The 24,695-nt window shown below is 43.5% G+C and overlaps 1 protein-coding gene across 23 annotated transcripts in view; it reads left to right on the top strand.

The window, feature by feature from the left end:
- The window catches only part of KIAA1217 (KIAA1217 ortholog), a 324,087-nt gene that overhangs the window by 134,673 nt on the left and 164,719 nt on the right, over positions 1 to 24,695 (top strand). For 16 of the 23 annotated variants that reach the window (XM_089906415.1, XM_022580504.3, XM_022580507.3 and 13 more), the window contains one exon: positions 19,710 to 19,908. In XM_089906415.1, the coding sequence (XP_089762541.1) occupies positions 19,710 to 19,908 (199 nt within the window). The other 7 variants (XM_022580497.3, XM_089906409.1, XM_089906408.1 and 4 more) reach the window with 3 other exon arrangements.

Raw genomic sequence — 24,695 nt, 5'->3', positions numbered from 1 at the left:
GAAAACAAAAACATGGTGGTACAGCTCCAGGGAGAACTGGCTGAATGTCTGCCCTGCATGTGGCAGGTTTGCCTCCTTCCTTCACAGTCTGTTTCTGCAGACAATGGCAAGGTCATAGAAAAAACTGTGTGACCCTGCAAACCCACTACTTTGAAGACTCCATTGTATGCATAAGTATACTAAGTTTATTTGGGTTTTGTTTTTCTTTAAAGCAGACTCCTTCCCACCATTTGACTCATGGGAACACGCGCACAGAGGGGTTAAGACACCTCCCCTGGCCACATACTGGGTAAGAGCCGTGGCAGTCCTATTATTTATCAGGCTCTTATTAAGTCAGGTGCTGCCTTATTGTATGCTAGGCCCTGGGGTTAGCATTTTTCATAAGTTATCTTATTTCATACAATAAACTGTAATTTAAGTCTTATTATTAATATTTCTATTATCTCATGGATGAGGAAGCTACACATGACCACGGAAGGTAGCATTTCCAAGGTACATGGCCCAAAGTCTCACAGATATTAAGTGCTGAAACGGAGGCTCCAGCCCAGTTTTCTTTGCAAAAGAAAACAAAAGTTGTATTCCCAATCACTGTCCAAAATTCACTACAGAATTACTTAGGATTTTTAGTTAGAAATTCTTAAGATTCTTAGTTAATTAGAAATTCTTCAGATTTCTACCCTGAACTCTTTCTGTGACATGTTGCAGCCTTTTTTATTTGTGTGTTTATCCTTCAGAATCCTCAGGCTTCATCCTACATTTTAAGCTTACGGTTGACCCAGGAGCAGCATGGGTTTGAACTGCGTGGGTCCACTTATACATGGATTGTTTACAATAAATATATTGGAAAAATTTTTTGAGATTTGCAACAGTTTGAAAAAAACTTGCAAATGAACCGCATAGCCTAGAAATATCCCCCCAAATTAAGAAAGAGGTACATCATGAAGGCATAAAATATATGTAGATAATATATATGACATACACAATATGTGTTAATCAACTGTTTATGTTAACAGTGAGGCTTCCTGTCAACAGTAGGCTATTAGTAGTGAAGTTCTGGGGAGTCAAAAGTTGTACACGGATTTTCAACTATGCAGGGGGTGGGAGGTGTAATGCCTCTAACTCCCCAAGTTGTTCAAGGGTCAACTGCATTCTGATATCAATTATAAATCTTAGCATTACTTAGAAAGCCTCACAAGTCCACCTAATTTGATTCCATCTCTAATATTTTAAACATTTTTAGAAGAAGAATTATATTACACTTGGGTTTCTCACTTGAGTAACTTTTTTTTTTTCTTTTTACCCCAAATAACCTGAAATTGCTTTGGTCTCCAAGTTACTGATAGAACTCTGTGTCTTTAGGATAGAATTATTTCTAAGACTGTTTCCCCAACATTTGCTTTTGTTGGGCTCTTTAGTTTTGTGTCACAGTGGCTACTAATGTTAAATCAGCTCTCTTTCCCTTCTGTCATTGGTAGCAGCTACACAAGCTGTCAGCCCATTGTGGTTTCTTTCAAAGACTGGTTACGTACCTCCAAAGTGAGTTTGTACAGGGGACTCTGTGAGGTATGCTGAAGAGGGTGAAGACTGACGAAAAGCAGTCAGTGTGGAGCGCGTCTTGTTTCCTCCTAAGCTTGGGACGTCAGCTGCTTCCTTCCATCATGCTGGCGACTGTATTATCGTACTTGCTAAGTTCAAGGCGCCCCCTTGTGGTGCGACTGATACTAATCAACATGAGAAAACAAAATGGCGAGATTACAAGTGATATAGAGGCAATGCCTTTGGATGTAATCTTATTGCTCTTCTCATTTTTAAGGCTCTCAAAAGAATAAAATATTTTTTCTCCTTTTGTTTTAAATTCATCTGTAGCTATTCAACTCATATTCAACGCTAAGTGTTTTGGAAGTAGAAGCGAATCAGAAAAGCAAGCGCAAATAATTTGATGCCAAATCCCAGGTGACTTTTAAAAATAATTTCGTATTTTTTATTGCAAAAGTAATACTTGTAAATTCTAGAAGTGTTAGAAAGAACAGATAAAGAGTAAAAGAATCATTTACCCTCTCACAACCCACGTGGATTAACATTTTGTTATGTATCTTTTTTTTTTTTTTTAGGCATATAGACTCAAAAGAAAACCAAACGTGCCATTTTTCAAACATGATTATATGTGTGGACTTCATTCTGTGTTGTTAGAGTCGGCTACTTCATCATTCTTAGTATTGCTTGATTTGGTTGGTTCCATTGTGTGCACACCTTACAATACACAAACACAACACCATGTGGGGCTTTCTTGTGAGTTATTGTAGATTTCCTTATGATTAATTGCTCGAAATGGAATGGCTGAACCAAAACGGTGTACAAAATTTTAAGACATTTGACATTTATTGCCTGGTTATTTGTTTAAGTAAGGCATCTTTTTGGCAACGCAATTTTTTTTTTTTAAAGTCTCAAATTCCTAGCATTTGCCTTCTTAGTCTGTGCCAAGAATTGTGCATTGTGTTTTACATGCCTCAATCTCAGCTAATCCTCACAGCAACCCTGAGACTTAAATACTATTAATGTCCCCACTTACAGATAAGGAAGGTCAGGCTTAAGGAAAATAAATCGATGTCACGTGACTTCAAAAGCAGGAAGACAGTAGTAGGCTTTCAGAAAGGTGATTAAAAAATAGCACTTTGCATCCCTCGAATCTTGAACTCAGTGGAAACTAAGAGTGATAATTTTCTATTTGTAAAATAAAGACAGTAAGAGAGGAGGAAGAGGAAATGTGCTTCCATAAATTTAGAAACATGAATAAGCATCTAAGTTGATGCTCTGGTAATTAGATCTTCATGTTAGAAGATATGGTGGACAACTCAGTGATTACCGTGGAATTACAAACTCTAGGGAGCTCCTAATATAGACATGTTTTCGCTAGATCTTTTCATTTTGTTCCTGGATGCATTTTCTTTAACCACAGTTAATCTTCAGACTGGTTAAACCACTCCCAAGTAGTCAAAAGTTGACTAAAGGGAAAGTGGTATCAGAAAGATCTCCAGTTTCTGAATAAAACCAGAACTTTTTTGTGAGTTCAAAGAATTTGGCAGTCTCCAACTTTTTTGCAGTTTTTCTCTCATTGTTGCTCGCTAGAGACCTACATTTCACTTTTGTCACCTTTGTCCGTACTCTTTGATTTTTCTATTATTATATAACTCTTTATTATAGAAAACTCAGGCACAGCAAAACAAAGAAAATAAATATTCCCCATCAGTGTTATAAATACTGTGTTTATTGTTCATCTTTGGTTCTCTCTGCCACATCTGGGTATTAGGCATTTGCCCAATATTTGCTATTCCTGATCAGCTCTTCTTGGGCTCATCAACATTGTTTTTATTCTTAAGGAAAAAAAAAACCTGTTGAACCTGTTTTCCTTCCAGCTTCACTTAGCCTTTCAAAGACATTCCAAATATCATTCAGTTTAAGAGCAACATCTGTAGTTTCTCTGCCATTTTCCTCTTCGGATAGCCATTGGATTTGTTGGGAGTCTTTGAGGTAATTAAAGTGTCCTTCTGTTTCATTTTTACAGCGTTATTATTTTTGCCGCTCCAGCTGTTTCCCTGTGGTGGCGAGCTGTTGTTTTTTTCCAGTTACATTTCCCTCGATCTTGATGCAACCTCACTATATTGATAAAGTACTTGATTATCATTATAATTCTCTGAAGTGACTTGCAGACACTCAACTCCTTTCCCACCCAGTCTTTTTTTTTTTTCTTTAAGAACAATTTTCTAGTTTATAGTCAAATCCATAAATCAGGCTTCTAAGTTCTACCCACTTGATTTAATGGGAGTATGTGAGTGGCCTAATAAAATCCAGTTTTCTTTCTCTGCTTTCTTACTGTCGGGCTCAAAACCTGTAGGGCTCAAAATATTTTCCACGCAGATGGAGCCTGGCAAGAAGTGAAAAAGCTTCCCTTGAGTTTCATTTTGTAATCCTGAGAAAATTTCTATCAGTGTAGAGATTAATGTTCCTGTGGCCTCAAGTCCCTTTCTCTGTAGGAGCCATTGCACCTTCTGAGATGCATCTCCTTCCTGCTCTGACCCAGGGACACTCCTCCAGCTTCTGCATTTGCTTGACCTTCGTCAGCGAAGGCAAGAAAGATGCAGCCACGGTCGGGTTTGCTCCAAGCATGGAGCGTTTGACCGTTTATGAGACTCTCCTGCCCTTTCTTCCTCGGATTTCAGGTGGTGCTCTTCACCTAAAGGAGCTGCTGTAAGTGACTTTCTTTGTCCCCTCGTGTCCAGCTTTGCTAAGCTTGTTGCAGGCTCCTCTGCCGAGAGTCGCCTTGCAGAGAGAGGTTGGGGGTCTCCGCCCCTCCTGGCAGCCTCACGGTTGGGGCGCTGGTCTCCTCCAGCCCCTTCCGTTCTCTGTCGCCTGTGTGCAGGGCTGTGTCCCCCCAGGTCCTCTGCCCTCAGTCCATTTTATTCCCCGCCTCCTTGAGATGGAAACTGTGATTTTCTGTACCTCTTTCCCCCTTGTCTGTCCACAACAGCTCTTCAAATCTATCATCCTGTTTGCATCTTGCACTTTTATTTATCATGTACCTACAGGGTGTTATTATTTGTGGTCTACATTGGGGTATTTCTTTCATAGTTGAGGAAACCTGTAAACTTGGGAGCAGGAGAATCAGAGGCCCTACAGCAACCCTCACCTTTCAAAGGAGAATATATTCACCTCGAAAAGAGCTTTAATGAGGTCAGTTTAGCTAATAGTACTTCTAATGGTGTCACTCCCCTGTTCTCTTAAAAGTCTCTTTTCCTTTTTTTTTTTAACCCCCAAGTGCATTCTGGGTAGACTATTTTAGTACTGTTCTTGCCTGCAGACCTGTCTTTTGGCTTTTGGAGACAGCTGTCTGAATTCAAGTGTGCTTTTTCTTGTGGAGATTTGTGTCTGATATGTATGAGACTAGGTTCTAAATAATACAGAATTATTCAGAAATAAAGGAAATACACGCATAGTACATATCTATATCTAAGTCTGTCATGGTGTATGAATCATGGATATTGTATAATTCAGTTATGATGGTATTTAGGGGCTCTGTGTGTGCTGGTTATCCATATGGATATATCTGTGTGCATACGCAGTAACTTATGAAGTGAGCTGCCAAACCGTGACACCTCATTGGCTGATTTTTTTCTCTTTTTTGCCTTTTTCTTTTGAATTGTGGAAAAGTATATATGACTTACAATTTAGCACCTTAACCATTTTTAAGTGTACAGTTCAGTAGCGTTAAGTACGTTCACGTCATTGTACAGCCAACCTCCAGAACTCTTCATTTTGCTAAATTGAAGCTCTGCATGCATTAAACAGCTCTTCCCCAATCCCCCTTCCCCAGCCCCTGGTGACCACCGTCCTACTTTCTATGTCTATGAATTGACTACTGTACATACCTCACGTAAGTGAACTCATGCAGTATTTGTCTTTTTGTGACCGGCTTCTTCCACTTTGTATTATGTTCTAAAGGTTAATCAATGTTGTAGCATGTAACAGAATTCCTTTTTAAGGCTGAATGCCTTTCAATATGTATAGACCACATTTTGTTTATCCGTTCATCTGTTGATGGACATTTGGGCTGCTTCCACCTTTTGGCTATTGTAAATAATGCCACCATGAACGTGGTGGTAGAGATATCTCTTTGAGACCCTGCCTTTCATTCTCATGGCTGATTTTGGATGCAAGAGTAAGTCATTCTTCTTGCATGAGGATTATGACGTTTTCATTTTTTAAAACACAAAACCATCTTTCCATCATGTTTTTTTTTAAAAATTAAGTTATCCAAAAGTTAGTCAGTGGATCAATAAGAATTGAAATGTTTAACTACTGGTACAGTAAGCATAGCAAGTGGAAGACATCCTCCAGGGTCAGCCAGGTTCAGATGTCAGAATTTGTTCCCTGAACTATAATTCTGATCTGTTCCTGTAAGTATTCACCTTGGATCTTCTCGTGAAGAAGTCTTGTCATCTGGTGTGGCACAGCCCAGGCACAAAAAGTCCTGCACTCTTGTCTTCATAGAGCAGCCCAGTGGCCAGTGGCCCAGTGGCCAGTGCCAATCAAGATAGCAGGCTGGGGCTCACCACCAGGCTGCATTCTGACTGAGAAAGGTATTTCATTCTGGCTCTGGTCACCCACCTGCAACCCTGAGACACCCTCAAGGACAACAAGCCAGTGTGACGTATTCTCAAATGACCAGGTGAATTTAGAAGGGCCCCGCTGTAAGACATGTCGGGGAAAACTCACTGCTAGTCAGGGCTGGCTTTCACCATCTCTCTCTAAATCCTAAGGATGGAACTGCCACCTTTCTGTCTTTCTTTGTCAGGGGAGAGGGCTTCGCGGTGCTGCATTGTCATCATGAACAAATAGATGATTCCTTTGGGTCAACCGTTCTTTTTCTGTTCCTGTTTTCACCCTTTTTCTTTTCTATTTTTTTTTCTCTCTTTTTCTCCTGATACACAGGCTTTGCAGCACATGCTGATCTCTCTTCAGGCAGAACTTGACATTCAAAGGTACTTGATGAAAATTGAATCATCTCAGCGAGTTAGTACTTTACCTTTTCTTCTCTGCATTGAGTCTCACCTCGCCGCATGCCTTTTCACTCAGCTGCGTGTGGCATTCTAATTGGTGTCAGCCTGTTCCTGTCCCCGTCTACCCTGAGCCTGGGTTTAAACCTCTCAGAGCCAAATGCTTGCAGCATTCCCAAACTTGTGCATTTGTTTTTAAATCATGAGAGTGAATATTAAAAATGAACACTAATCGCATGCTTGCTTCGAAATCTGTCATCAACTTTTCCACAGTTTGAGTTGTGGGATCGGCAGTAACGTGACGGCAATTCAGAGATCTCTGCACAGTCCTCTGAAAAGTGGGGCTCTGGCCCCAGCAGCTTTCTCAAGGCAGAAAGGTTCTGGAGCTGACACAGAAAGCTATCCTTCTAACAGCCTCAGAGCCCTGGGACTCTTCTTTCGCTTGGCTCCCAAACACCCAGTATGGGGTCCAGACCATTTCACGGGCATACATCTTAATAATAAAAATGATAGGAACGGACATATTTATATAAAGTTTACTAGGCACCAGGCACTGTTCTAAGTGCTTTACAAGCATTAACCTCTCACGCCAGCCCCATGGGGTAGGCATCCTATGGTCCCCATTTTATAAATGAAGAAACTGAGGCACAGGGAAGTTCAATACCTTGCCCAGGGCCACGTAACAGGTAAGTTAAAGTTGGGACTCCAGGCAGTCAGGCCCCAGAGTCAGTTTCAATATATTATTTATTTCCCCATAACCCTCAATGTCCCCTATTTCATAATAGGTCAGTTTAGAATGTTACACCTGGAAGGGGGTGGAGAGTGTCCAGTAATTGGACACCTGGCTTGGCATTGGATACCTGTACCAACTGACCCATTGGCACATGGCCACCCGTATCCTTTTTGTCCCCCAAACGTGGCCTGTTTCTTTATTGTCTCCGGAGCTTGCCCAGATGAGAACCATTTGGTCTTTACTGTGAGGCCCAAAACATACTGTGCTCAGGAAGCATCCGGCGGTCTGGCTTTAGTGCATCTGTGACTTCCTGGCCATTCGGTCAGTCTTCAATGACCTCTTCACCTTCCTTTTCTTATAATCATTCTCTTTGATCTTGTCTAAAGTCACAAGCTCAAATTAGAAAGTTCCTGCCCAAACGAATAGACATAGAAGGAAAAGTTGGGGGACACATACTACAGAGACCCATGGTCCTACTCTGCACCAGCTCAGTTCTGATGAGGTGTTCACCGTTCATTTTTTCCACGAGTTCTTAATTGTTTTCACAGCTCTGTAATTCATGCAAAATAGAGCTGTCTTCCTTGCGCACATATTGTGCACCAAATAGAAATGCAGAAAAGGAAGCATGGAGAGCTCTTCCCCACAACTTTACATGCTGCCATTAACTACTCCTTTCTACTTTCAGAGCAGAGACTTGACATCGTGATGTAGGGTTTTCTACAGAGTTTGGGGTCCCTCTCACTGTTCTTTTTTTCTTAAAGCCTGAAACAAATTCTCATTGCTAACTTTTATTTTTTGACATATCAGCAAATAATGGAATATGTGAGAATTTTTCAAGAGCTTTTTTTTTTTAAGGCTTTAAACACAAGTTACAGTGACAATGGTGTTTTTTGGAGAAGGAGTGGGATGAAAGTTAAGGTGGGAAATTGAAGATTTTCTTTCTTCTCTTTGATAAAGAGTGACTCCCAGAGCCTCTAAGGATGTCACAATCTCTATTTTGAAGTTGGAAGTAATCATTTACCGACTTCAGGCAAGGTGGTGGCAGTAAGAGGTTGGGTGTATCCTCTCCTCTCACACAGGACCCCACAAACCATGGGACCTTCCGAGCACAGCAGGGAGCCAAGCCATGTAGAACCACCCCTACGAGAATGTACTACATAGAGCAGCTGAATGCTTCCCATCATTTATTGTTGACAAATTCCTGTGCATTTTTTCCTTAGTGACTCCTCACCACAATCATATCAAGCAGATACTCAGATTTTTTTTTTTTTTTTGCGGTACGCGGGCCTCTCACTGTTGCGGCCTCTCCCGTTGCGGAGCACAGGCTCCGGATGCGCAGGCTCAGCGGCCATGGCTCACGGGCCCAGCCGCTCCGCGGCATGTGGGATCTTCCCGGACCGGGGCACGAACCCGTGTCCCCTGCATCGGCAGGTGGACTCTCAACCACTGCGCCACCAGGGAAGCCCAGATCTTTTTTTTAATAAAAGTGAGAACTAAGGTTCAAAGAGCTTCCCTATGGGGTCGCACTGCCAGTGCATGGCAGGATTGGAGTCTGTGTTCTGCAAGAACAGTGTGATAAAAAGACTAAAGTCCTCTCATTCTAGATCTTGTTCTCTTTCCATCTCTCCAGACTCTGGTATTCTTTCTTATAGCAGAACTAGAGGGAAAAAGAACCTTTGACCTGAAAAGCTCGTCGGAATTTTCACAAGGTTTTTTTCATTTGAAAATCAATGCAGGGAAATTGGGAGGGCAGTTGGTGGTGGTAATGGGCTGTGTGTGTTTAGAAACGAGAGTTTGAAAACCAGCAGCAGCTTCTGCTCCCAAGATGTCCGGATAGGGTCTGACCTCAAGCACTGAAGCTTGGTGACCTCGGGCACCACAGTATCCCCGCTGATACTGAAGGCCAGCTCCTTCTTCACTGTGAGGATGGACATCTTCAAACCTCCCAGGACAGGCTGAGGAAGGGGGGCCTCTGCTATAGGGGAAACCTCTCTGGTTTCACAACAATGCAGTTAAGCTCTAGGGGCATCAGCCCTGGGCCTGGGGTACCACATCCTCTCCAAACTGAAGTCTGGGCTGCAGAGATGAGCTCAATGATGGCTTTTGTAAGGAGGCCTTCTAAGGTGCATACTTAGCACTAAGTGTGATGCTGGTTGTATTTCACTTGAAATTTCAAAACCTGCAAGCAGTCCCCTTTCCTTTCATCTCTGTAATAACACATCCTCACGCGGACACCTATTATCCCGAAGCCTTTTAAGTGCATTCCAGGCACTCTGAGTTGCAAAGGCACCTGCTACCTTGCTCAAGCCCCTCCCAATGCGGACGGTAGGAGCCAAAGCCTCGGAAACTGTTTGTTTGTTTGTTTATAATGCACACCGTCTTGGTTCACGAGTAAAAGGAAAGAGAAAGAAACGGATTGATTGACTTAAGGCAGCTCACAATAAAGAGACATCTACCTTCAGGTGGCTAAACTAAAAATCGAAAGGGAAAACCGCATAAGAGGAGGAGAGAAAGTTATGAATATGGCCAACTCTGATTAGCTTGAACATTAAATTTAGCTTCGACTTTTCTGATACCTGCGGTATTTTATATATATTTGATATACTTCTCATTATAGGACAAAGCAATACTTATAACTCCTTCACAAGGCAGAATTATTTTCTTTGTTTTAAATTCTAAAAGAAACATTGTTTGCTCATGCCTTCAGAAAAGGGACATCCATCAACGTAACAGACAGGATCAACAGGAAAACAGCAGTATTCTTCATCTGGCCTTTTATTTTACATCAACTCCTTCAAGATGAAGCACAACACTAAATAATAATTGTAGGAACGTGCGTCTGAAAGGGGCGGGGGGGGCTGAGTTAATGAGATCCAGTTTTGGAACTTGCTGATGGTGTAAGTTTCTAACTTGATGGAAGGATGCTGAAGAGAGATGATGGCGAGGCAAGCCTCATCATCTTTAAATAGGATTTATCTCTTTCTGTCTTTGAAGGGAAGTCAGAGAGCAGCCGATTCAAGGTGTTATATCAGAAGCGAGTCTATGTCACATCCCAGGTAGACCACCAGGCAGGCAGGTGGCAGGTTGACATCCAGACATCCTGGAAGTGGGAGAGGCTACACCTTATCTGTGGGTCAACCCACTTTGGCCTCTTCTCCAGGCACAGCTAAACCTCTTAAAGGAAAAAAGAAGAAGAATCGCATCATCTACACATTATGAAGGGGTTGAAAAGTAGAAAATATCCAGGAGATGGTAGAAAATCGCTGCTAAAGTTCCAAATTTACCTGGAGTCAAATTGTAAAAGCCTTAAAATGCAGTTACTATAAGGGTGTCAGAGCTCTGGATAGGAGAGTCTGTCTCCTTAAAAGGTGAAGTGCATGATCTGCATGTCCAAAAAATTGAATGGATGGCTTTGGGCTCTTCTTTCTTAATCATTTCTTTCTTGAAAGTGGAAGTCTATGCAGTTTCGGATTCCTGCAAAATTTTGCATGGCATGAACATGGAAATGTGTCTTTGTTCCCGTGTTTTCCCCATGAATTTGTGTCCTCATTTCAGGGGCCATCTATGAGGACAAACCTTTTACCTGGAATCTAATTGTGGGAAATAACACATGAGAGGCCCAGGTGGGCATGGGTATCTTCAGGTCACCATAGACAAGAATCCTTCTGGATTCTAAATGTTTTGTGAGAGAGTCTTCCCTTCCCCTGATCCACTCTTTAAAAATATCATGCTTACGCAGTAAATCTCTGATTTGCAAAAGCAATATTATCCTCGTTTTGGAGAAATAAAGACGAAGGTATATTACTCATAATACTACTGTGTAAAAGAAACCAAGGTTAGTATTTGGGTGTATTCCTTCCATTTCTTAGATTATGAAAAAACGTTTCTTAAAAACACCTTGATTATGACTGCATAGTATTCCATAGTGTGGCTCCATTGCGACTTGTTAACCAGCCTTCTAAGTTTCTAGATTTATGTATTCTATTAAAGATGTAATATGTACAGATTTGTTCCCTGACCCTCAACTGTAGTAAGTAACACTTTTCTTCATTTTTGTGTATCAGATTAATCTGGTTTGGCTTCAGCAGTTATTGAGAAATGTATTCTCGTCACTTGGGGTCATAAAGAAATCCTAGGGATCGCATCTAGTCTGATAGAACTGGGTAAGGTTTCTGGGTCTCCTGGGACTCAGCAGATGGCCTCCTAGTGGTCTGTTTGCAGGTGGGCTCGCGGGGCTGTCTGCCAGGCTAAGCCAAGACACACCCTTCAGCCACTCTGAGCACACCACACACCCCTCCTCCAGCCGGGGCCACTCCTTGTAAATGGAATCCAGGCCTCCAGAGTTTGAAGAGCATCCTCACCATCACCACCACCAACAACAAAGCCAGCGTCCTCTTCCCGGCCCTGCAAAGTCACTCAGCCCCCCTCTTCCTGCCCAATTAGCAACCTTTCTCCTCTCACACTGGGGGGGTCGGGGGTGGGCAACCCCAGACTCATCTTCCAAACGCCTTTCCCCCCGAGCCCAATCTAAGGAGGGAGTCTTTGGGGTGACCTCTGTAGCACTGAGACACTGACCACAGCCCTTCCACCTGGGAAGACCTTGGAACACAAAGGCTTGGCCGTTTCCCCAGGAACTTGGGGATGGGGGTAGATGTTCCATCATGTTTGTTGCTGACAGCCATGAGGACAAGATAAGTTGATAATATCTCAGAAGAGTCATCTGACGCACAGATACCTTGAAAGAGGGTGTCTGTGTCGTGTGATGCTTCTTGAAATAATGAGGAAGCATCCTTGTCTGAACAGAGGTGTCCTTGTCGTGCATTTCTTGGCATCTGCGGGAGGGGGCTTTGCATGGTGAGAGTGTGTTGGCAGAGGGATCCTGCTTGTCTCACTCGGCTCTGTGCAGCGCCTCCCTCGCCGCAGGGATGCCTGTGGCCGGCTCTGGCCGGGGAGGCGAGGGGAGCTGACTCCCCAGCCTCACGACCTTTTCATCTTTCTGATCTGTTAATGAACTAATAGGCACAGTGAAGGAAAAATGGGGAAGCAAAAGACACAGCTGTACTTTGCTCAACTGCTGAATCGTCTGATTTTAGTCCAGACCAAACATCTTTTCTGTTTTCACAGGTGAAAATCATGAAAAATGTCTGGGTACCCTTTTGGTGGAAAGAGGGAGGAAGGGGTTGAAATATTACCCTTGAAGAAACAGGGTATAAACTGAGTTTATCAAGGATAATTCATCGAAATAAATCCTAGAGAAAAATATATCCCCTCTGTCCAAGCTGGGGAAGGGAAATACTGATTTGCAGAGCTAAACCTAAGTCCGTCTTTATGAGAATCTCAGATATGCACAGTTGGAAGTTGGTATTAGAATGGGAGGTGTGTGTGCATATATGTCCTTCTTGTGTTAAGACCCAGAAATACCTGGTTACTGGTGAACCTGGCATGTGTCCACAAACTACTCCCAAGAAGCACCCAGGTACACATTCAACACTGTATCGTATGTGTGTGTGTGTGTGTGTGTGTGTGTGTGCGTTACCAGCAGGACCCTTTTGTGCTTGCACCCAAGTTTTCTATTAAAAACAAAAGCTGATTTCTTGTCCTCTGAGTCATTAGCACCAGGCGCCCCGCCAAAAAAATTATACATTTGTTACAAAACTAAGTACAGTTCTCTCTGTCATGCTCTAGAACCAGGATGTCCTCGGTCTGTTCCCCAGATCGGCCATCAGGCTAAGACTGGCTCCGAGGAGATGTTGGCTCAGGTTTCGTCACTGTGGCCATCAGCCGCGGAAGTTGTGAGAAGTAGCCAAAGAGCTGTGGGGAGACCCGGTCCCGCTGCTTTAGAAGCACCCCAGGGTGTAGGTCCCCAGATGCACCTGAGAATGGCAGGTCCTCGGCTGCTGCGGCCACCTGGATGGGTTTATATAAGGATGGAAGCCCCTATGGGAGCTCTTGGTCTTCGCATCCCCAGACCCAAACCCAGCAGAGGCCGTAGACTTTGGAAACAAGGAGGGCTGGAGAAGGGAGCGAAAGCACTGCGTTGTGGTTCTAAAAAGGACTCTGAGCACATTTCAAAGCTTAAACCTTCCATAGCGGCGATGTGTCCGTTCTCCTGAGGTTAGAGGAGTGCAAAGCAGGGATGGTAAAGAAAACTAAAGTCTGGGGATCTTCCAGTGTTCGTGAACTTCAAATATTTTTCTCCTTTTATCTTTCATAAGAGTACATAACACCTAGAAAAATCTCTTCAGTTGACATCACAATTTTGACTGGATTTTGAGTTGAAAGCTTCCCAAGCGCAAGAAATGGGGTGAAAGTGTCTGAATGTCATGATTAAATTAACCATGTCAATTAGTGAGTATTAGGATAATGAGTCATTCTGAATACATTTGCATTTGCATGTAGGAAGCTTTACTCTATTTCTGAACTCTCTGTGGAAATTGGGCATTCATTAAAATGAAGTAAAATTCCAGTAAGGCAACTTTGGGTTTTCTTTTTAAAATAGAACATAATCTGACGCGAAGTGTGTGCCTTGGCTGATCAGACACCCCACTGTTGCCAACAGTTAGCATCTTACCTAAAGGTACATTTGCAGGCTTTATTTTCTGGACCTTGGCATTTCAAGTTAGAGTTTACAGGGTCTGAAAAATGGGAATGACGAAACATCATCCATGCCTCCAGCCCTAATTTTCTTTTCTCTTTGCTTTTAGTCCCCAAATACAACATTGCGTATAATAAGAACAATTTGATCTCCTAGCAGAGCATACTCCTCATGGTGAACACGTCAGCCAATATTTGTTCATGACCTTAAAATGCATGTATGGCAGCCTTTTAAAAATTAATGCTCTGCAACTGTGTTGCGTGCACTTGAGGACATAAATGCAGGAACCTGGATCTTGGTGCTAGCTAGCTACATATTTCTGTAGAGCAGATGCAATAGGGGAAATCATTTGGGGAAAGCCATTTGAAGGAATCTCAGTAAGCTGAAGTTTTCTGGGTGACATGATTTTTCTTCTTCTTTGTGGTGTGTATCTTAGAGTGATGAAATTTTAGTCCTGAAAGGACTAACCGCCAACCAGTCAACCTCTGGTCTTACAGAAGAGGAAACTATGACTTAGTGAGATTGTACGTTGCCCAATTTTGGTGCAAGCTGGCCGACAGACTCCTGGTTAAATGACTTTAGCCCTGTCAGCTCTGGAATCCTGCAGACTTGGTCCCAGTTCCTCCACTAGCTAGAATTTTCGGGCAAGCTGCTTCCACGATTTGTCTCCTCAGTGTAGCCAGTGTTATGAAGTGGCAGTGAGGGTTAAATGAGATGACCACGCAATCAGTCACAGTGCAGCAGGCACTGAATTTGTGAGTTCCTTTCTCTCTCCCCACACCCCTTCACTAGGAAGACGGTCTTCCTAGAGAACCGGTCTGCACACGTTACGGATGACGCAGAGGAGGGATCTGCCTGAAGCCTCTTACCCCAGCACCCCTTGGCGATTGAAAGCCCTTTTTGAAGAAGTAAAGATGAGAAAGGATCAGTGGGGTTCAGGTGGCCTGGTTACACAGACTGCCCCTTCCTTCATGGCCCCAGAAGACTTCCTGTTTGGGTGGCAGGTTTGGGATCACCTGATGATTTAGGGAAACATCTAGAAGGTTGTGATGGAAACAGAGGGAGGTGGTCATGGGTGTCTGTGAAGCGCTGAAATCCAGCTTTCCAGGCCCTGGAGTCCTGCCCAGGTGGCTCAGAGAGCATTTCCACCATTCTCTGCTTCCTGAATCTTCCCAGTTAGGGGCAGCTCTCCTCCCGGAAGCTTGGGGCAGGGGCTCCAAACACCGTGCTGTAGATGCTGCATGACCAAGAAAAGGCTTCTCCTGAGCCAAAATGAGAACAGTAGCTCCCAACAGAAAGACTTTTTTCTTAAGCCAAATCTGAATTGTGTGAGTATCCTGCCTCCCATTTTTTTGGTATTAAAATATCTTTCCTTTCTCGTGGCAACATGGTGCCATACAGAGGGAAGATTTCAAGAGAGAGGGCATGTTTGGATGCCCCTTACTTTGCAAAATAAAATCCTAGTAACCCTGTGTTGTGCCCTCCCCCATAATTTTTAAAAGAATGTTTAATTTGTGAAATACAAAATAATGAGAACAAATGCTCCAGAGAGTTTAACTTTCTCCACAGTTATTACCAATGTTATAAACCTGTGAGCCTCATAGCTGCCCAGGCAGGGGCGCTGTTAGAATTGGTCTTTGTCTGTGATGGTTTGCTTGGAAGACACAGAGTCACCTCAAGCTGGTTTAAGTAGAAGAATGGAATTAGTTGGAAGGAATAACTCGGAAAGACCCCACAGTGTACTGGAATCAGGAGCTGGCATGCCTAGGGGCCCAGATAGCTGTTCTGTCTTTTAGGGTCTCCCGTTGGAGTCATGGGGGTCTCTTGTCTCCCTTTTTCTATACAGATCTGCTTCATCCTTTCTCTGTACTCCTCTCTCTCTGTTTCACATTCCCTTGTGCGTGTCAGCCACAGCTTCAAATGACCTCACATTTTAAGTTCTCAGTGGATACAGACTGAAGAGCTTCTTTGTCCCAGGGCTGCATTTCCAGGAAGGGCATGTGATTGGTCCAGCCAGGATCAGGTGGCTACTGCGTGGTCCAGTCAGCTGCGACTGGGCTGGGAGTGGGTGACCATACACTGCATCACTCAAACCAGGATACCTTTGAGAGTGGAAGGGAGTTACTACTAATATTTACACTGGGACAACAGGTGCAAAGCAGAACGGTCCAAGGATGCTACACTCTGTATTTACCCTGAATGTGGGACATCGGACATCAGGAACTTATCCATATGGGCAGGGAGGAATTCCGCAGAGAGGGGGCCATTGTTTGAGGGCCAGAAGCCTTTCAAAGATGGCTAAGTGTCGAGTCAAATAAGAAAAGGGGAACTTTGTCATGTATTCACTGTTACTGGAGAGGGGGTTGCCTGTACGAAAAGACGACTTGGCACTCAGCTGCTTCTGGACGGTGTGTCTGTTAGCTCATTTGAGAGAGCAGAGAAGGACCTCAGAGTGCGCACAGGGGGGACAACTCCTTTAGAGGCCACCAGCTGTCCCACTCCCTCCTCCCATGTGCCCCCGAGTAAACACAGACCTGAGAACCTCAGTGGGTGACTTCGCTCAGACCATCCCTAGCACCTCTCACCTCTGCTCTCCGTCCTCTCCCAACCCATCCTTTAATGTCAGCACTTATCCCCCAAACCCCGTTCTGCCCTGTGCTGTCACAGTGACGCATCTCTTAGTGCCTCTTGTCCAACTGTTACACGTATATTATCCTTGGCCCCAAAATATACCTTAAATGCGTTATGAGCTCAAGAACCACACACAGCACTTTTAACCTCCCGAGACTCGCACCGGGCTGAGTACCAAGTCCCTGTTTCAAATGCTTTTTGACTTTTTTTTTTTTTTAATACGTCAAATCATAGGGTATCTGACACCAGTGTCAGCAATTTTCATTGTCTTTTCTCTTCCCTAAATGATGTCTCAGCATCGAGCTGGCATCTGAGGGGAGAGCACGGTGTGAGAAGATTGCTAATATGCAGTGATAGTTTGCAATGAGAAAGTGAATGACATAATAACGAGAGCAGGCGTTTATATTTGGAACTGAATAGCTGTGTTTAGGAAGCTTAAAAAAAAATAAAAAAGGACTGAGCCCTTAATATCTTTATTTTTATACATACTCCAACCACGATGACCCTGAACAAGAAATAGAAATTTGATTTTGATTTTCTTCAAGGATTATTGCCTTTTGCAATGGAAAATGACAACTCATCAAATGCATTGTGGCTTCCATGGGCTGCAAAGATGACCAAACACCAGAGGTTGTCATTGTAGCCATGTTGCTTCAAGTAATATTATTTCTTGGCTACTTTGCTAAGGTGAATGTATTCTCTTTCTTTTTTTTTTAAGTCAGGGATGAGGACATTTGAGTTTGATATTCTGCTGAGAATAGTAACCAGCTATCTACCTCACTGAAGACCATATGAATTTACATAACTCTTGGTGAGCTGGGCAGTGATTTAGGGTTGGTTTTCTTTTTTTTTAAGTCTAGCAATACTCTTAAAGAGTGCCAAAGCCAGATCCCAATCTTTGTAACACAAGCAGACTTTATGAAAAATAAACCACTTCGGGGCCTCGCACGGAAACATTAACCCAAAGCAAAGAGACAAGTTAACTGTTCATGGGTGTCCTTTCTGGCCATGATGTGGGCATGTCATCTGAGCGGAGAGTTTCCTGTGGAACACCGAGGCTGGCCACCGCGATGAAGGGGGCACAGGGGGCTATGTTCTGACCTTACTCCTGTTTTCTTCTGTGGAAACGTCCTAAGAGGTGTAGCAGGGGTGGGTGTCTAGATAAAGCAGTAGTGCGCCTGCCAAGAGGGGTCTCCTGGTACCTTTAGCAAGAAAAGGGAAAGGAACTGACCATCGCATCCTCAGAGGGCTCCCCTAGAACATCAGGCACACCTGGGGCATCCCTGAAAGAGTTCTGTAGCTGAAGCCTTGAGGCAGGACCGGCTATATATAATTCTTAGTGTATCTTGTTCCAAAAAATTATTAAGGGTTTCAAGACGGCCACAGCAGAGCATGAAACCAAGCCCAGAGCACTTTTAAATGCTGGGTCGCCTGTACACCCGCAAAGCGGGTCCTACCTTGACAGTTAAGTGCTTTGGTGTTTTTAACTTCAAAATGCATCCTTAGGAAGACTTAAGAGGACATTAAGGAATGCAAACCACCCCCCCCCAAAAAAAAACCTGGCTCCTGGGGACTGCCTGTGTCCCACGCCCAGCCCATCAGCACCTTTGGCATCTTAGAGAAAACTCACCTGCTGATTAATTCAGATCAGTTTGCCTGGAATTGTAATGAAAGCAGGGGCAGGCTTTGGGAGGGGGAAAGCTGAGATCGTGCATTCATTCATCCTAAGCCCCCCAGTTTCACTGACTCCCTTTCTTTGACCTTCTACACGTATAATCTCCAGCCTCCACACAATAGCCCAAATGATCTTATGAAAAATGTATCTGATCCTGGCCACCTCCCCCTTCTCCCTGCCTCAAATACCTCAGTGGCATTCTGGTATCTTAGAGTCACATTGAAAATTCTCCCCTTGACGCTAAGGCTCCATGAGATCTAGGCTCTTCTGGTCTCCAGTCCCACCATGTCTCCAGTACTTGCCACTTCTTTCTGCCTCGGGGACTTTGCACATGCTGTCCCTTCCACCTGGAATGCCTTTTTCTTTTCACCCCACCCGCTGGCTTGCCCCCTCCTCCCAACTTCGCACGTCCTTGAGGTCACAGTTTACTTGCTTTTCCAACTTTCCACCCACATACACCCCCTCCCCAGCCTGGGTTACACACTGTCAATGTCTTCAGTGTCTGTCCCCTGACTCGACTGTAAGCACCATGAGGGCAGGATCATGTCTCTTTTGTCTGTCGTTCTGTTCCCAGTACCTAGCATGTGCTAGCATGTACCTAGCAGGTGCCTGGAACACAGTAGGCACTCAATAGGTGTCTGTTGAAAGGATGAATGGACGTACCACACAGTTCGTGATTTAAACTTAATTATACATTATCTTGTGTTATTTGTTGTCCTTCATTCATTTCACCAATTAGTTTTGAAACTCATTCACATCAGGCAACATGACGTCTGTCTGTCTCTGAATCGCCCACAGTGCTCAGTATATGTTCAAGGAATGTTATTGACCAACATAGATTATGAGTGTTTTACACATTCAGTCCCTTGCCATTACAGTATAGATAACCAAGAGAGAAATTAAATTTTGTATTGTGTGTGTTTAAGTTATTATAGATACCGTCTGTTGATTGGCGTGGTAAGTAAAAACCAAAACTAGACATAATCCAAATTATGGGATTTCTGCCTCAAAAGAAAAAAATCAACTGTGATAGAAATATCTCCCTCACAATCATATTTTACTGATTTTGGAAACAGTCTTAATAGAAGAGTTTAAAGAACTGGGTGTGTTCAGTTTACTCTGGTGCGGGTGCATCATTCGTGTTAGGTGATAAAAACGTGCACAGTCCCATCTGCTGTGATCGTAACAACCACTAGAATTTGTCTGGCCAAAGGAATTGATTTGCCATCGTTCTTTCCTGTAATGTGGCTTGTCCTCAATGCCTTGTTTGAAATGGCATACGCACAGTAGATGTCCAGTGATAAAAAATCTTAATGGAATACTCAGGGACTTTTTTCTCTCACTAACTTTCACAACTGATACTTTGAACCACTCTGTCTTTATTTTTGTATCTAGTCCTTCCGATGGACTTTTTCTCGTTGCCATGTTGTTTTTCCAGAGTAGTAGACCTTGATGGCATTAAAAATATTTTCAGCATAATTAATAATAGGCTATTTTCCACTTTCTTTCAAATGCCTTTTGCAGACAAGAAGCCCCAAACTGTCTCACAGTCCTCAGCCTCCCAACTTGGGTGACCCGGTAGAGCATTTATCAGAGGCGTCTGGAGATTCTTTGGAAGCCATGTCTGAGGGAGAAACTCCAAGTCCTTTTTCCAGAGGCAGCCGGACTCGAGCGAGCCTTCCAGTGGTGAGGTCGACCAACCAGACGAAAGAAAGATCTCTGGGTAAGCTTCGAAAGGTAGTTTCTAATTTTTATTCCTGCATGTGTGTATGTTTATACTCCTGAACACATACCCCTGCATCTGGATGTTAATTTGATCTTGATTTGTAAACACACAAACTGCTCAGAAACTCTGTTGATTTAATATCAAGTCTTGAGGAGTTACCTGCTGAAGAAGCAGCAAGTCCAACCGGTCTTTGGGGCTGGGCACATTCAGAACTGGCTGGGGTTAGTCACTCAAACAAGAGACTAGCAGTGCCTGTGGATATTCCTGGTATAAGGAATAGCAAGGGCCGGATTACAGAATGAGCCTCATTTCTTAGGGAACCTCCTCCACAGTTTCAGAATTGTGGACGGATGGGGTGTGAGCCCCATTCCACTGTCTGGCAGTCCAGGGGAGGACATGAATGGCTGCAGGAAGAAGAGGTACAAGGTGGCCAACACCGCCATGACTGGTAAGGAAAGCCAGAAACACAGGGCTGTTTTCTCTACCACCACATGAAAGGGTGGAGGGGTTTGGCAAGAGTTTGGCATAGCCTTGTCTTTCAAGAAGCTTTTAGGAAAAGCAGGATTCTCTCCTTCCGCCTTCACTTGTCGTTTGCTTTTTCATATTGGATATTCCCTTTCTATCTTGCTGTGCTTTTTTTCTTCCTCCTAGCCCCTTAACAAAAGGTACAGGCCATAAAGATTTAGACCTTTTTGCAAATTATGCTGGTGTTTCATATGCTTAACCTGCCATCTCAAGGTTCTGAGTCGGTACCTGTGTTTTTCAGACGTTTGTGGTCAGGAAAAACAGGGGACAGAAACAGGGTCAACCCACAGAAGGCTTCAGGGTCTGGCCTCTGCAGAAGACAGCTGAATTCTGCCTCCTATAACTGAGCAGATGCCTTGCTTGAAGAAGAAAGGAGAGGGACGTGGGGAGGTGTCCTGTTTTTGTTTCCTCTGTTTCAGATGATAACCAGAGCAGATTGGGTTCAGACATTGTCCTAGCTCTTCTGAACAAAAACAAACAAAAAACCCTGTTATTTACTTGTGTTACTCATATTAATTTTTAACGTTAGACTTTGTATACTTCATCTTAGTTTAATAATCCAGGGTCGTCATTTTACAAATGAAAGATGAAAGCCCCAGAAAATCTGGTTTTTGTTTTTTGAGGTTGCATAGTTAATTAAATGGCAGAAGTGGGAAGCCCCTGCAGTTCCTATTAACTCCATTTACCAGTGAAGGCATGGGACTTGGAGGGCTGGGGCAGTGTCAAGATGACACAGGCTGGGGCTTTCCATCAGGACTACAGAGCTTAGTGTTCTCTTAACCCCACTCACGCTTGAGGCAGGAGCACAGGAGCCTGCCAAGGAGTGGAATTTCTCCTCTGTGCTTTGCAGGAAATGAATGAGGTTCAGGTCTCTGTAAAGATAGCCTGTGCTTCGCAAAGTAGAATGAAAGATAAAAACAAATGCCTGTGCGCTTCCCCATACCTGGGGAACAGCGAGCCTGTGGAATAATGGACCCTCTGTCTTGCAGGCAGGAATCTGCCCCACAGCCAAGTGCAGTTGGCAATGCAGGTAGATACCGGCTGCCTTTAGGAAGCAAGTCTCTGGGTTCAGGGGCTGCAGGAGCTGATGGCAGCCTTGCCCTAGGAACTGCTGAGGGTGGCTGCTGTTTTCTCATGGGGTGGCTGCACTTTGGCAAAACGCTGCTTTACGCTGAGCACGCCTTGCTGTGAAGTTCTGGCGAGTCACAGCAGATTCAAAATGCACAGGAGGTACTTATTCTTCCAGCTCCAGGAGAATGTTTTTGGCCAGTGATTTCCACAACTCGTGGATAGAAACAAAGGAACACAGGGAGAGGAGAGGAATGAGAAGTTTGCCCCAGCGAGGGGAGCCCTGGGGTCAGAAAATGAGGCTGGCCCTGGGCTGGCGGCTTGGTGCTGCCCTTCACCGCCGCTCTGTGGCCAATTTGCGAATGTCCTTGCGGCCGCACCTGGCTTTCACAGCATAATTCAGTTGAGCGGGGATGGGAAATAAACAGGAAAGTGTGAGTCAGGGGAAGTCTAAACACAATCTCCCACCAGGGGCCTTGCTAGCCTTGTGTTCGGGAAAATTCCCATGTGCCTGGCTGTATTTAATGCACAGACATGGGTTCCTGGGAAGAGCAGGCTCCCCAGAGAGCCCCAGACCGGGAGCAGCGGGGTCCCCCAGCATCTTGGTGGCGAAGCACAGCCAGGACCCCAGGCCTCAGAGGCTGCAGATGGAGACTGAGCTGGGACCTCCTGCAAATCCACTCTTGGTGCCACCTGGAAGGCCAGCGTTTCCTTTGGGATCTGTACAGTGTCATTTTATCTTTTATTTAAATTTTAATTTTTTTTTATACAGCTGTTTCTTATTAGTTATCTATTTTATACATATTAGTGTATTTATGTCAATCCCAATCTCCCAATTCATCCCACCACCATCACTCCCCACCCCCCCCGCCCCACCACTTTCCCCCCTTAGTGTCCATATGTTTGTTCTCTACATCTGTGTCTCTATTTCTGCCTTGAAAACCATTTCATCTGTACCATTTTTCTAGATTCCACATATATGCGTTAATGTACGATATTTGTTTTTCTATTTCTGACTCGGCTCACTCTGTATGACAGTCTCTAGGTCCATCCATGTCTCTGCAAATGACCCGATTTCTTTCCTTTTTATGGCTGAGTAATATTCCATTGTATATATGTACCACATCTTCTTTATCCATTCGTCTGTCAATGGGCATGTAGGTTGCTTCCATGACCTGGCTATTGTAAATAGAGCTGCAGTGAACATTGGGGTGCATGTGTCTTTTTGAATTATGGTTTTCTCAGGGTATATGCCCAGTAGTGGGATTGCTGGATCATATGGTAATTCTATTTTTAGTTTTTTAAGGGACCTCCATACTGTTCTCCATAATGGCTATATCACTTTACATTCCCACCAACAGTGCAAGAGGGTTCCCTTTTCTCCACACCCTCTCCAGCATTTGTTTGTAGAATTTCTGATGATGCCCATTCTAACTGGTGTGAGGTGATACCTCATTGTAGTTTTGATTTGCATTCCTCTAATAATTAGTGATGTTGAACAGCTTTTCATGTGCCTCTTGGCCATCTGTATGTCTTCTTTGGAGAAATGTTTATTTAGGTCTTCTGCCCAATTTTTGACTGGGTTTGTTTTTTTAATATTGAGCTGCATGAGCTGTTTAAATATTTTGGAGATTAATTCTTTGTCTGTTGATTCATTTGCAAATATTTTCTCCCATTCTGAGGGTTGTCTTTTCGTCTTGTTTATAGTTTGTTTGCTGTGCAAAAGCTTTTAAGTTTCATTAGGACCCATTTGTCTATTTTTGTTTTTACTTTCATTACTCTAGGAGGTGGGTCAAAAAAGATCTTGCTGTGATATATATCAAAGAGTGTTCTTCCTATGTTTTCCTCTAAGAGTTTTATAGTGTCTGGTCTTACATTTAGGTCTTTAATCCATTTTGAGTTTATTTTTGTATATGCTATTAGGGAGTGTTCTAATTTCATTCTTTTACATGTAGCTGTCCATGTAGTTTTCCCAGAACCACTTATTGAAGAGACTGTCTTTTCTCCATTGTATATCCTTGCCTCCTTTGTCACAGATTAGTTGACCATAGGTACATGGGTTTATCTGGGCTTTCTAGCCTGTTCCATTGATCTGTATTTCTGTTTTTGTGCCAGTACCATATTGTCTTGATTACTGTAGCTTTGTAGTATAGTCTGAAGTCAGGGAGTCTGATTCCTCCAGCTCCGTTTTTTTTTTTTTTTTTTTTTTTTTTTGCAGTACGCGGGCCTCTCACTCTTGTGGCCTCTCCCATTGTGGAGCACAGGCTCCGGACGTGCAGGCTCAGCAGCCATGGCTCATGAGCCCAGCCGCTCCGCGGCATGTGGGATCTTCCCAGACCGGGGCACGAACCCGTGTCCCCTGCATCGGCAGGTGGACTCCCAACCACTGCGCCACCAGGGAAGCCCCAGCTCTCTTTTTTTCTCTCAAGATTGCTTTGGCTATTCAGGGTCTTTTGTGTCTCCATACAGATTTTAAGATTTTTTGCTCTAGTTTTGTAAAAAATGCCATTGGTAATTTGATAGGGATTGCACTGAATCTGTAGATTGCTTTGGGTAGTAGAGTCATTTTCATAATATTGATTCTTCCAATCCAAGAACATGGTATATCTCTCCATCTGTTTGTGTCATCTTTGATTTCTTTCATCAGTGTCTTATAATTTTCTGAGTACAGGTCTTTTACCTCCTTATGTAGGTTTATTACTAAGTATTTTATTCTTTTTGTTTCAATGGTGAATAGGATTGTTCCTTAATTTCTCTTTCTGATCTTTCATTGTTAGTGTATAGTAATGCAAGAGATTTCTGTGCATTAATTTTGTATCCTGCAACTTTACCAAATTCATTGATTAGCTCTAGTAGTTTTCTGCTGGCATCTTTAGGATTCTCTATATATAATATCATGTCATCTGCAAACAGTGACAGCTTTACTTCTTCTTTTCCGATTTGGATTCCTTTTATTTCTCTTTCTTCTCTGATTGCCATGGCTAGGACTTCCAAAACTATGTTGAATAATAGTGGCGAGAGTGGACATCCTTGTGTTGTTCGTGATCTTAGAGGAAATGCTTTCAGTTTTTCACCATTGAGAATGATGTTGGCTATGGGTTTGTCATATATGGCCTTTATTATATTGAGGTAGGTTCCCTCTAAGCCCACTTTCTGGAAAATTTTTATCAAGAGTTATCAAGAGTTTTTAT

Source organism: Delphinapterus leucas, chromosome 2 (assembly GCF_059928025.1).
Source record: "Delphinapterus leucas isolate spDelLeu-1000000601 "Yukka" chromosome 2, BTC_Dleu_Yukka2, whole genome shotgun sequence".
In the NCBI taxonomy this organism is placed as follows: Eukaryota; Metazoa; Chordata; class Mammalia; order Artiodactyla; family Monodontidae; genus Delphinapterus; species Delphinapterus leucas.
This window is presented reverse-complemented; position numbering and strand designations above follow the sequence as displayed.